Genomic DNA, 14457 nt, shown 5'->3' with positions numbered 1-14457 from the left:
TAATGCTTTCCTAGACTCTGCCACTGATTGCCTCCGTGCATTCAGCTGTGCCCTATCAGTGCGGGAGGACTGCATGAGCTCGGAAAACATGTCATCACGAGTGTGGTTTTTTTTCACCTTCTAATCTGCGATAACCTCAGGGACGGAGATGATAGGGGAAGCATAGAAACATTTGCACCTGCGGGGAGATAAAAAGGGAGAGTAAAATTTAAGATGCATTTCTGAGAACAAAAGGGAGACACTTTCACAATGAATGAAGCAATTCACAGCAGACAGCACATGTGCTTTAGGTACGAGTTCGCATTTTGCCTTTTTATATTGAACGTGTGCCGGTATGATGACACATCACACACGGTTGGGCAACATAATTCGGTTTCCAGGCAGCCATGGTAAACCAAAGGGTACGTAGGTTTGGCTTCTAACACCTTCATAACATGTGGAAATGTTTTCAAACTGCAGCACCCTCCTTTCCCATAGCAAGCAATGCCGGTTGGGTTTGCCATTTAAAAGGAGGGGCTGTGGTTTTCAGGTGGATGTGCAGCACACACCTCCCCCCACCCCTTTGTGTGGCTATTTGGGATGAGCCCTTGCCCCTTCCCCTGCCGTGTGGCTATTCTCAGGGATGATCCCTTTTAGCCAAGTACAAACAGCCCAGCATGAACACGGTCCTTTTACTGTTCCCTTACAAAATTTCCCGTATTTCAACCAGGTGACCATGAGTGATATCACTCTACTGAGGCTAACACAGAAAGATATAGACCGAATGTTGCTTGAATGCAACCAAAGCCCAGGACCATTTGCTGCCATGCTTTGTACTGCAATGATTCCAGACTACTTGCTACTGGCTTGGCATGGTAAAATGTTCTACCATGGAGGATGAAATAAGGCAGCCCTCCCCAGAAACCTTCTGCAAAGGCTTTCAGAGTACCTCTAGGAGCAGGGCCGGCTTTAGAAAGTGCGGGGCCCAATTTGAATACTTTCGACGGGGCCCTGGCAGGGATGACTTAAAAAGAAAAAAGTGGGGGAAAAAAAAAGCCTTCCATTTCTTCCATGTATTATTTTCTTTCCATAACTATATAAATAATAAAATTGTATATTATGTACATTGCATCATATATGCTGTTGATTGGTTATTAATGACTGCTGTTTCACATGTGTGGGTCCCCGCCACTCCCTGGGGGTGTGCACATGTGTGGGTCCCCGCTGCTTCCTGCCCCCCTCATTGAAGCAGGTGTGCAGGTTACTGGCCTGGGAACTGCAGGGCAGCAGGGGACATGGGGCTGGTTCAAGGCAGGGCAGGGGCTGACTGGAGGTAGGGTCTGGCTGCAGGCAGGGCAAGGGGTGCGGGGCTGGCTGGAGACAAGGGAGTGTAGGGCGAGCTGGCTTCAGGCAGGGCCGCAGGGGGGTGCAGCAGGGAGTTGGCAGGGCTGGAGACAGGAGTATGGGACTGGCTGGCTTCAGGCAGGGGGGTGCAGCAGGGGTTGGCTGGAGACAGGGGCAGGGGGTGCAGAGCTGGCTGCAGGGGGCAGGGCTGGTGCGGGCAGGGCAGGGGGTGCAGCAGAGGCAGCTGGAGCCCCGGCCCTTTAAAAAGCCCCCAAGCCCCCCGCTATCCCAGGGCTCTGGGGGCTATTTAAAAGGCCCGGGGCTCCCCTGCTTCTTCCCCGCCCCGGACCTTTTGAATAGCCGTGGGAGCCCTGGGGAATGCATGTGGGCGACGGGGCTCCGGCGGCTATTTAAAGGACCAGAGTAGCAGAGGCAGCTGGAGCCCTGGCCCTTTAAATAGCCCCCAGAGCCCCCTGCTACTCCAGGGCTTTGGGGCTATTTAAAGAGCCCAGAGCTCCAGCCGGGGCCACGGGGCTTGCCGCGCTCCGGCCAGAGCTCCAGCCGGGGCCGCAGGGCTTGCCGCGCTCCAGCCGGGGCCGCGGGGCTTGCCGCGCTCTGGTCAGAGCTCCAGCTGAGAGAGCGGGGCTGTGGGGCAGCCACGCTCCCGCCGGCCCTTTGGTCAGGGGAGCGGGGCCATGGAAGACCCCGGAGCAGACCGCAGCCAGGGTAAGTAAAAAAATTTAAAAGGCGCCTAAAGCGCCGGGCCCTCTTAGGCGCGGGGCCTGATTCCCAGGAATCGGGCGAATCAGCCTAAAGCTGGCCCTGTCTAGGAGAGCTTCATGGAGATGTCCCTGGAGGATTCCTGCTCCATCCCCAGACACGTTAACAGACTTTTCCAGTAGCTGTACTGGCTATGAATGCATCCCAGGTCTTCAGGGCAAATGAGACATTAAGCACTATTGCTTTTAAACCCTGTACTGTAGTTACAAATGTGCACTCACTAGAGGTGACTTCTCTGCCTTCAGGGTCAGGGATCCTGACTTGGGAGGGTATTGGCTCCAGGGTGATGAAAAGGTCCTGGCTACCGGGGAGAACGGATTCACCACTTGCCTGCTGCACATTGTCCTCCTCATCATCATCCAAAAAATCCTCCTTTGTGTTGCGTGAGACTCCCCCCTTGCAGGACAGTGGTGGGGTAGTGGTAGCCCCTCCCCCCCTCAATGCCATGCAGCTGATCATAGAAGCAGCAATATGGGGCTCTGACCCAGAGTGACCATTTGCCTCCTTTTGTCTTTTGGTAGGCTTGCCTGAACTCCTTGACTTTTACTTGGCACTGCTGTGTCCCTGTTGTAGCCTCTCTCCAACATGCCCTGTGCGATTTTGGCAAATATATTAGCATTTCTTCTTTTTGATCGGAGTTCTGCCTGCAGAGATTCTTCTCCCTATACAGCAATCAGATCCAGTGTCTCCCATTCACTCCATGCTGGAGCTCGTTTGCGATTCTGGGGGGACTGCATGATCACCTGTGCTGCTCAGCTCTCCACACTGACCAAACAGGAAATAAAATTCAAAAGTTCCTGGGGCTTTTCCTGTGTACCTGGCTAGTGCATTAGAGTTGAAAGTGTTGTCCAGAGCGATCACATTGGAGCACTCTGGGATAGCTCCCAGAGGCCAAAAATGTTGATTTGCGTCTGCACTACCAGAAATTCGACCCAGCAAGGTCAGTTTTAGCGCTACTTCTTTCGCCGTGGAGGAGTACAGAAGTCGATTTTAAGAGCCCTTTAGGTCGACGGAATGGGGTTGCTTTTGTATTCATTATAAAATCGACCTAACACGGCTAAATTTGACCTAACCCTGTAGTGTGGACCAGGGCAAAATGAAGAATGACCCACAGATGGCATTGTCAAAGCTGTCATCTCTGCTAAAAGCTCTCTACAGAGAGGCATAGAGAAATTGGTTACTTCAATTACAATCTCTGGTCATTTGGGTTGTTTTGTTTAATATTTTCTTTTCCATTTTTTAATAATAAAATAGCCATGGTTAATAACTGATTATTTTCCTTGGTTTTTAATCATGGTGTCCTGTAGGGGTTCTTTTATAAATCTTATGTCTAAAATAGAGTCACATCCCCATAGATAATCTCATGAATAGACTATCAATAATTCTGTGTTTTGATTTTTGGATTTCCATGATTTGGCAGTAAAAGAAGAAAGTAATGAGAGCTGGCCTATAATTTCTTGTTTCTTTGGACTAAATATTTTTGTATGTAGTGATGATGTAGCCGTGTTGGTCCCAAGATATTAGAGAATCAAAGAAGTTGAGGTAATATCTTTTATTGGACCAAATTCTGTTGTCTCTTTTACCAACAGAAGCTGGTCCAATAAATTATATAATTTTTTAGTAATTTTTAAAATAAAATTATTTGGCATCTAACCATTTAAAATTGCCTTGTTCTACCCCCACAAATGTTTAATTCTATTCTCATAATATGCATGTTTTTGTTTATTTTTATAGTCTGCATTTTTCCAACAACATGGGTGCACAACAAATGATACCAATGCGAAGTACAATAGTCGTGGTGCGCAACTTTACAGGGAAAAGATTAAATATCTTGCAACACAAGCAACAAGGAAACATGGTACTGATGTAAGTAATGCATTAGATCAATTCTTTTATATTAAAATGAATGATTTCCTGGCTCCAAAGTAATTTTACATTTTTAAACAGTAGCCAAAATGTAACATAGAGTGGAGTTTGTTTTTGTAGCTAAGTAAATACAAACTGCAGTGAATCTGTGGGGCTAGGAGATGAAATAGTGAAACTAATCTTGTTAGTTGGGGAGGGAGGGAAATGCTAAGAAAGTCAAGTGTGAGCTAGTACTGTCACGCAATTTTGGGTTAATCATAACTATTAACACAGTAGTACTCATCTGAATGCTAGAAAAAACCTTACAGATTTCATTAAAATATGTAAATTTTTAATTGTTTTTAATTACAATTATTGTAGTTAGGGAGTAGCACATTTATGAATTTGTGTAACTTCAATGGAAAAAGTGTCAGTATTTATTTTTTGTAAAGTGTATGTATTTTGCTTCTTCTGGAGTTGAACCTCTATCAGTTAATAGAGCAGGTGAAAATAGTACACAAAGGATGGTCAGCGAAGGTGATGAAATGCATACTTTAAAAAAATACTTTTGGGGTTTGGTAATGATATGGGGACTTTCTTTTTCTGGGTCACTAGCTCAAATCGTGCTCAAGCTAGTATAGAAGTAAAGTTACTACTGACTTATTATTCTGTGACCTTTATGGAATAGACTGCTAGTTTGTTAGTTTTCTAGTCCACAAAATTCAAACTACCGTGAGAAATGACTTTCTGATCAGTTGTCTCAGGGTGCAGGCAAAGGATTGAAGTCCTGACTTGCAAGGTCCCGCAATGTGCCGAAAGCCTTCAGCTTTCTTTCAAAATCAATGGGGAGTTAAATATCAGTACCATGCCAACTGAGCCCTTCAATGTGATGGAAACTTTGTCACCCTCTTACTCTTGGGAGTGAGTAGGAGGATTCCTTCAAAGTAGGGCTAAGCCATATTGAGAAAGTTTGGAAGGCTTTTTCCAGTTGTCGTCTAACAGTCTTGTGTTTTGATTCTTATACTCTGATGCAGAATGGGAATATTAGGGGGAAAAACAAACCTAGATAGCTGTGAGATATTTGAAAAAAAAAAAAAAAAGGTTTTATCTTATCGGCTCGAGCTCCAGAGCTGTAAACGGTTCAAACAACATTTTACCCACAAAGGTCACAATGAGGCATCTTTCCTAGGAAGAATTTAACAGTCTGGAGGGAAACTGCTTTTCACAGTGGGAAAAGAAAGATTCATTTAAAAATCAAATGGGCTTAGAAAACAGTAACAACCTCCCTCCCCATGGATTTATCTGGGAAAGTCAGCAGGTAACTAGCCTGAAAATTATTTTTAAAACATTACCTTATGCTTTCCTGTAATCATCTTAGATTGCTACTTAAGGTACTTAGTGGCTTTTTTTAATTGCATATAGCGTAGACACACCTTCACCATGATAAATAATTTTAGGGGATTCTGAATTCTTTCAGGAGAGCAATGTATCTTTGAACTTTTGAAGAATTCAGTTTAAAATTGTACATATAATTATTATGCAGAAGTGTGTGGCAAATATAATAGGTATGTGATGTAAGGAGTGTTTGAATATGAATCAAATTGTTGAAACTGTAAAACCTATTTTTATTATTTAGTTCAAAGTATGTTTGTTAATCGTAATCAAATGCTACATTTTCATTCCATTATAATTAGCACTTTAGGTTTTGAAAGCACTGCATCAGGGATTGGCAATCTTTGGCACGTGGCCCACCAGGGTAAGTACCCTGGCGGGCCGGGTCGGTTTGTTTACCTGCCACCTCCCTAGCTTCAGCCGATCGCTTCTCCCACTGGCCATCGTTCACCTCTCTTGGCGAATGGGAGCTGCAGGAAGTGGCGGCCAGCACATCCCTCAGCCCGCGCCGATTTCCCCTCGCAGGCCATGTGCCAGAGGTTGCTGATCCCTGCACTACATCAACACTTAAAAGACCATTTTTTCAATTATTATTTTTTATTAAAAAGGTTCAGAACACTGCTGCTTCAGTTAATGGGTGGGAAAAGAGAACCGGTTTTGGACAGTTACTGGAGTGGGACAGGAGACAATGTGGAAAATGAAATGTGTTGTCTTTGGGATAAAAGGCTGTGTCATGAATCTGATATTGTCCATATGTCTAAGATCAATTTAAGTCTCAGTTAAAAAAAAAATTTCATTTTTGTCCTGTATACACCTCTACCTGATATAACACCAACCGATATAACACGCATTCAGATATAACGCGCTAAAGCAGCGCTCCGGGGGGGCGGGGCTTGCTATGCACCTCTGCGGATGAAATCAAATTAGATATAATGCGGTTTCACCTATCATGTGGTAAGATTTTTTTCTCCCAAGAACGGCGTTATATTGAGGTAGAGGTGTATTTGGAAGAAATTTTAAATATATTTATGTAACGTCAGATGCTCTTATCATAAAATGTTTGTTTTTTTTTTTTTTCTAGTTGTGGATCGACGGCTGTGGAATTCCGCCTTTGTCACCCCAGCAAAAAGAGGAGGATTTTTTTGCATCACATTCTTCTCTGAAGGTATAGAATATACTGTACATAATTCTTACATTAGTCTTTTCAAGTGCTTATTGTCTCAGTGTTATTAAATGAATACTTTGTGATAGTTAGACACTAATCTCTGAAACACAACTTTTTTATAGGAAGGATGCTCGTCTGACAACAGTTGGATTCAAGCTACTTCCCTATTTATTTTGTGATCCATAGATGCCGTACTTTTAGTCACAGTAAATTTGTCAGACAAGATCAAAACATAATTAATTAAATCTACCATAAATTTATGGTAAATCAATAAGGGCGCAATAGCTCCTAGCAAAAATTTGTAAGTGAAAAATTCCCTGAAAAAGTAGAATCTCCAGAATACTTATTTGATCTTTATAAGAGCTAAAGTATTGTACTTCATGCTGTCACTCTTCTTTTAATTTTAGTTCACCTTTTCAGCTGAAACTTAGTCTGCCTCACTTCCTCTGTGCCTGGTGCACCTTTCTACAATTTCACATGGAAGTGGTAGAGGCAACATTTAGTTCAATTGTTAAAGCTTCAGTAGCCTGGGGAGTATGGTAACAGAAAAATCCAGTATCGGGGGTAGCCAAGTTAGTCTGTATCCACAAAAGCAACAAGGAGTCCGGTAGCACCTTAAAAACTAACAGATTTATTTGGGCATAAACTTTCATGGGTAAAAAACCCACATGTGAAGAAGTGAGGTTTTTTACCCACGAAAGCTTATGCCCAAATAAATCTGTTAGAAAAATCCAGATGCCTGGATTAGAAAGCAGTTTTAGCAACTATGATCTTAAATTTGTAGTAGCTTGATATTATTACAAGCAACGTATTGCCATAATAGAATGCCCAAAGAGACAAAGAACCTTTCAGAATGTTCCAGCGTATTTCTCAATGGGGAGAGAAAGACGATAAGAGAAACACAGCAATGGTCAGTTTCAGTTTTCCCCAGAAAAATTAGCAGTGACAGGATGAGTACCATAGCAAATATCAGTGTAAATGAGGTAGGATCTGAGGCTAAAACAGGAAAAGAACAACTTAAAAATAATTCAAACAAGTTAGATGTGTTCATGTTCGGCAGGGCCTGATGAAATACATCCTAGAATACTTAAGGATTTGGCTGAGAGAACTCTGAGCCATCGGTGGTTATCTTTGAGAACTTGTAGAAGATCAGAGAGATCCCAGAGGACTGGAAAGGGGAAAATATAGTACCTAGCTATAAAAAGGATAATAAGGATGAACCAGGAAATTATAGACATCAGCTTGACTTCTATATGGAAAGATTGTGGAGCAAATAACGAGTTTATAAGCACCTAGAAGTAAATAAGATAAGTAACAGTCAACATGGATTTGTCAGAACAAATCATATCAGACCAACCTAATATCATTTTTGACAGGGTAACAAACCTTGTGGGTAGGGTAAGAGGAAGCAATGTGATATCTCAACTTTAGCAAGGTTTTTGATATTGTCTTACATGACCTTCTCATAAACAAATTAGAAAAATGTAGCCTAGATGAACCTTCTATAAGGTGGTTGGAAAAGCATATTCAGAGAGCAGTTATCAATGGTTCACAGTCAAGCTGGAAGGTCATATTGAGTGGGGTCCTGCAGAGATCTATTCTGGGTTTGGTTCTATTCAATATCTTCAAAAATGATTTGGATAATGGCATAGAGAGTACACTTATAAAGTTTGCAGAGGATACCAAGCTGGGAGGGGTTGCAAGCATTTTGGAGGACAGGATTAGAATTCAAAATGATCTTGACAAACTGGAGAAATGATCTGAAATAAATAGGCTTAAATTCAATAAGGACAAATGCAAAGTACTATACTTAGGAAGGAATAATTAATTGCACAAATACAAAATGGGAAATGACTGGCTACGAAAGGCAGAAATGAGTTTATAGTGAATCACAAACTAAGTATGAGTCAACAATGTAATACTGTTGCAAAAAAAAAAGCTAACATCATTCTGGGACGTATTAGCAGAAGTGTTGTAAGCAAGACCCGAGAAGTAATTCTTTCACTCCTCTCAGCCCTGATAAGACCTCAACTGGAGTGTTACTCCCGCTCTGGGCACCACGCTTTGGGAAAGATGTTGACAAATTTGGAGAAAGTCCAGATAAGAGCAACAAGAATGATTAAAGGTCTAGACCAGTGGCTCTCAAACTTTTTTTTTGGTGACCCTTTCACATAGCAAGTCTCTGAGTGTGACCCCCCCCCCTTATAAATTAAAAACACATTTTTTAATATATTTAACACCGTTATAAATGCTGGAGGCAGAGCGGGGTTTGGGGTGGAGGTTGACAGCTTACGTCCCCCCATGTAATAACCTTGTTGGCCCCCTGCGGGGTCCTGACCCCCAGTTTGAGAACCCCTGTTCTAGACAACATGATGTACGAGGAAAGATTGAAAACAATTTGTTTTGTTTTGTTTGGAGAAGAGAAGACTGAGTGGGGGGAATGTGGTAGCAGTCTTCAAATACATAGAAGTTGGTTATTAAGAGGAGGGTGATAAGTTCTCCTTATCCACTGAGGACAGGATAAGAAGTAATGGGCTTAACTTGCAGCGGAGGAGATTTAGGTTAGACATTAGGAAACAATTCCAAACTGTAAGGGCACTGGAACAAATTACTTAGTGAGGTTGTGAAATCTCCGTCATTGGAGGTTTTTAAGAATAGGTTAGTGCAGGGGACTGGACTAGATGATCTGTCAAGGTATCTTCCAGTCCTATATTTCTGTGATTCTGTACTTCTGTAGCCCTTGATATGCAAAATGCCCATTCCTTGTCAGTTTACTAACATTGATATTAAAGTTGTTATAGTATAACAGCATGCACAGTGCTTTTAGGGCAAATAAAAAATTATCTTCAGGTGCTTTCTAGCTAAATTACTTTGAAAATGACAAGACTACAGTGAAAGTGACAAGACTACAGTGGGTATAATTTTTTGGAGAGTTTAAGGAGAGGGAGATGTCAGCAGTTAGTAACGGGTAGGGTTCTGTGTCTGTCATGGAGGTTGCGGATTCTGTGACCACCGTGGCTTCTGTAGGGGCCAGTGTCGCTGACCCCAGGGCTGCCCAAGCACCTGTCTCCGGGGCCAGCTGCTCAGGTGACCCCCCCCACCCCCCGTGAACAGCCATACCAGTCACTGCTGTGATGGCCCCAGCAGTGGTCCCTGGGCAGCCGGCTGGAGCAGCCACAGCCCTGGGCAGCGGTTCCTGGGTGGCTGGCCAGAGCAGCCGCAGCCCGTGGCCCCGGGCAGTAATTTTTTGTTTATTGACTGCTACGTGTCCATGACTTTTACTAAAAATATCCATGACTAAATCGTAACCTTAGTAATGGGGCAGTACCACTCTTAGAGTGCAGTTTCAATGGAAAACAATTTTTACATTTTTTCTCAATTTTCACTTGAAATTATTTTTTAAATTAATTCTTATTGTATTTGTAAGGCTTCACAGAAATTTTTTAAGGCAGGATTCAAATCCTATCTGGCTGCATGATTTTGTGGTTCTGTGTCACCATTTGTATCTGAGTGTCTCAAAAACATTAATACATTTATCCTTGTAATATCTCTGTGAGGTAGGGAAGTATATCCTCATTTTATAGATGGAGAACTAGGGCACAGAGTTTAAGTTGCTTTCCCAACATCACCCAGATATTCTGTGGGAAAACCAAGAATTGAACCTAGCTATCCTGAATTCCGAATCAGTATCTTAGTGACAAGACACATCTTTCTTGTGACTGCAAAATAAGTGGAAAACTTCTAAGCATAAAAGGTATCGTGGAAGATGATGTGAAAACAAGAGTGGGAGAAAGGGGCTAATGAATACATGGGCAGAACCAAAGAAGAGAGCAAGAAATGAAAATGGTGAAGTAGAGTTGTAGATGGGAGTAGAGTTGTACAGATCCTTGAAGCTTAGGATCAGAACCTGGAACTTGACATGGAAGTCAGTAGAATAATTTAAATAGTGAAGTGACATGGTCTGAACAGGAGAAAGAGAGAGTTTTCACAGCAAGTTTTTGGATGGCCTGTAAAGGAGAGACTCCAGAGAGGAGCAGGTTGGTAGTAGTCCTTGCGAGAGATAATCAGGGCATTACAATGATTTTGACAATAGGGTTGTAGGAAAGCATTAATCTGAGTTGTAAAGGAAGAACAAGCAGGAGTTAGTGACAGGTGTGTTGTAGGGAGAGTGCATAATAAATTATGCCAAAGTTGCAAGCCTGGCTGGTAGGCAGGATAGTGAAATTTTCTATCAAGAAGAAGAAGAGAAGGTTTGCCAGGGAAAAATGAGATGGCAGCTCGATGTCCAAAATGAAACATTAAGAGAGTTCGAGATGCAAGACTACAGAGAAGGGAAGAGTTTGTGGGTAGAGCAGTAAATAAACTGTCCAGCTTTTCTGTAGCATATCATCTGGATCGAACTGGAATAACCAGTGTGGAATAACTACAGAAATACTGTAAAATATAATAAAACAATTATACCCTAATCTTTAAATGCTGAAGACCCCCCCCAGCCCTTTGAAATAAATGGGAGATTGCAGATGCTCAGCACCTTATGGAAAAATAAGGCCATTAGTATGTATCTTTGTTACAAGCAGCTGTTTTGTGTAAATGTAATTACTCCCTTATGTGGTTTGCATATTATGGTTGTACCTATTTAACAAGAAAAAGGTCATTACTAATTGAGGGCAATTTTTAAAACAAAAACTGTAACTATGATATGAGAAATTAAATACAAGTTATCCCAAAATGTGTCACACTGAAAATGCTAAGATCAGTCACTGCCTTACTTAGTCAATGCAGATACTATTTGTATTTTACTTAATGCATTTTATTTTCTGTACATTTTTATTTAGTAACTTCCTTTTCCTGTTGCAGGTGAGTAGCACAGAATGGGCATCATCAGAACAGGAGCCAGTTTTTCAAAAGGAGGGGTCTTCAGAAATCATTCCAGAATCTAATGAAGGTATGTTTCATCCTCCCTCCATTAACAATAAACTAAATTCACCTCTGTGTTGATTTTAGTTTTCAATGCTACTTATTATAACAGTAACAGCTATGCACCATGTAATTGTGTTCTGCTGGCAATAATTTAAGAAGCCTTTGGGTAAGTAGGGAACACTGTGTAGAGGGCTCATGCCGTGCTGTACAGTACTGCATGTTTTGTTAGAGACACTTAAATTTAATATGAAACCCTTTGGGCCAGATTTTACTCTTTGAATGATCCATTAGACTTGGTCACATAACTGAAAACATAATGCAAGTCTTACACCAGAAAGTTATTTCAATAATGTATTTAAACTTTTAAAGATATTTTATTATTAGTTAGCAGTTCATAGGTTACTAATAGATTAAAATTTGGTGTTGCTAGGTTACTCGAGAGCTTTTTCTCATAAATCAAGTAGCAGCTTAATTTTATTTTATTTTAATTTCACATGTGCTTAGTGAAATATATGGATAAGAATGTTAATAGTAACATTGATTTTTTTTCCATTATAGTTTTGTATGTGAACTCATGAAAACTATTCTGCTTATGTAAACAAAAAGTGTATTGATTTTTTTCTGTAACACTAAAAATGTGAATTATGTATTTTAAGAATGCAGACAATGACCTGTAGCTCAGCCAGAGACTTAAACCCTATTTATATATATTGAAAGCTAAACCTTGCTAGCAGAACTGGCTTTAAAGAAGATTTAGAAGTGGCTCAGGCTAACTCAGTTTGTCTCATCTATGTGAACCAGCCATTATATTTTTTGATTTCCTACTAAGAGCTGTAAACAGGGTAGGGATAGGTATGCCATGTCCTGCTTGTCAAGGAAAACATGTTAACTTGAACCAGTTTTAAATAGGTTTTAAAAACCAATTCTGTTCAAATGTATTTCCCCCCCTTGTATCATTCTGTTTTTCACATATTTGGTTACATCCTTTTAAATAACACACATAAGCCAAAATTTTCAACCTCTGGTCCCTGGAATTTGCTAATTTTTACTTCTGTATCTTCCAAACATATTTCAAGCTTCTAGTTCTCAGGTTTTGTAGCCCAAGACCAGCACTGGAATTTTGAGCAGTTACAATTACATAGAAATTATCTGAATATCACTAAAATGCCCTTCTACCTGCTTTTTTCTGGGTCACTGGTAATGGTACTACAGGAGGCATATAATTTTAACTATGCATCAAGCACTGTCATGCCTTTGTGCAAATACAGAAAATTACAGGGAAATGAAGGGAGAACCAGGTTTAAGATTGTGGGCAGGGAAGTTCTTTAGATTTAAAAAAAACAAACAAAAAAAACAACCTTTTCTGAATATGTGAGCTGTTCAAAACATCCTAATAAACATACTTCTGTTTGTTCTCAATAACGTTTACATTTTTAGGTGAGCCAGACCATGGACCAAGTGTTGATTGCCTTAGTGTCTCACCAAAAGCTGCATTAGGTAATGGTCCTAAACAGATAGATGAACAATATATTTTACTCCACTATACATTGTTAAAGAAAATGTTGGGTTGGGAAGAAATGTGCAAGTCTTATTTTAATATTTATACACATGGGCTAAATGAAACAGGTTAACTTGTAATATAATATGTTAATACAGCTGTTTCTGTTAAGCAATGTATGACACTTAAAAAATGATTTTTACTCAGTGCTCTTTGTTTTTATTTCTCATTTTAGCCGAGTTGCTGAATTTAAATGCTGCAGGCATCGCACCTAACAAAGGTGATCATTAATGTTTTAGACCTCCTGTTGGGCTGCTTCAGGTTCCACACTTAAGCACACAGGTGGAATAGAGCATTGTGCTGTAATTCATGGCCTGCTAGTTACATTAAGCAAACATGTGTTTCACTAATAGGCTTGTCTGTCTGTCTTAAACATAATTTTGCTCTCTTTCCAGCAATAATTTTTAGTTTAAAATCATTTTCTAATTTATTGCAGAAAAATTAATAATACACATTTTTAGCATGTCGCCTTCATAATTTAAGCAACATTGCAGAGCTGTATCTTACAGCATAAATTAAATAGTTGTAGGTTAACTACTTGAGGTAAACATAAGAAATTCAGTTTTCCAGAAATGAAAGAAAATATTCCCAGAAATATATTATAGTCTTTATGATTATTTTAGTATCTCATTATAAAAATGATGGTATTTACATAGGGGCGAGTGTCTGTCCTTTCATGCTGACTGAAAATGGCATTCTGATGTCAAGAGTAGACCAATTATTATTATATAAAAAATTTTAATACTAGATTTACATTGCACTTCACAAACATAAAGACACAGTCCCTGTACCAAGGAATTTAAAAGCTAAATAAGTCAGTAATAACAGAAAAGTTACTAGTTGAAATGGACCATCTTGAAATAGAAAGTTGCTTTCAGTACATGTTTACAGAAAACATGTATTGCAATGGAAAGTTGTAGTACAGGAGCAAGTGACTCAAGCAAATTCCAGCCCAAATCATTCCTCCTAGGTTTATCCACGGAGAGGACTCTCCATACACAGGTCTTTGGGTATGTCTACACTACAGGACTATTCCAATTTTACATAAACCGGTTTTATAAAACTGATTGTATAAAGTCAAGTGCATGCGGCCACACTAAGCACATTAATTCGGCAGTGTGCGTCCATGGTCTGAGGCTAACGTCGATTTCCGGAGCGTTGCACTGTGGGTAGCTATTCTGTAGCTATCCCATAGTTCCTGCAGTCTCCCCCGCCCCTTAGAATTCTGGGTTGAGAGCCCAGTGGCTGATGGGACAAAATCATTGTCGTGGGTGGTTCTGGGTAAATGTCGTCAGTCATTCCTTCCTCCGGGAAAGCAACGGCAGACAATCATTTTGCGCCCTTTTTCCCTGGATTGCCCTGGCGGACGCCATAGCACGGCAACCATGGAGCCCGTTCAGCTTTTTTTTCTTTTACTGTCACCGTATGTGTACTGGATGCTGCTGACAGAGGCGATACTCCAGCACTACACAGC

At 40.9% G+C, this 14457-nt stretch overlaps 1 protein-coding gene across 2 annotated transcripts in view; it reads left to right on the top strand.

Annotated features, from left to right (window-relative positions):
• ARFGAP3 (ADP ribosylation factor GTPase activating protein 3) overlaps nt 1–14457 on the top strand; it is an 81833-nt gene that overhangs the window by 30627 nt on the left and 36749 nt on the right. The window contains exons 4-8 of one of the 2 annotated variants that reach the window (XM_050919739.1): nt 3838–3969; nt 6422–6505; nt 11363–11450; nt 12863–12922; nt 13159–13203. In XM_050919739.1, coding sequence (XP_050775696.1) covers nt 3838–3969; nt 6422–6505; nt 11363–11450; nt 12863–12922; nt 13159–13203 — 409 coding nt within the window. The remainder of the gene's footprint in view (nt 1–3837; nt 3970–6421; nt 6506–11362; nt 11451–12862; nt 12923–13158; nt 13204–14457) is intronic. The other variant, XM_050919748.1, reaches the window with a different exon arrangement.

This window comes from Gopherus flavomarginatus, chromosome 1 (assembly GCF_025201925.1).
Source record: "Gopherus flavomarginatus isolate rGopFla2 chromosome 1, rGopFla2.mat.asm, whole genome shotgun sequence".
Taxonomy (NCBI): Eukaryota; Metazoa; Chordata; order Testudines; family Testudinidae; genus Gopherus; species Gopherus flavomarginatus.
This window is presented reverse-complemented; position numbering and strand designations above follow the sequence as displayed.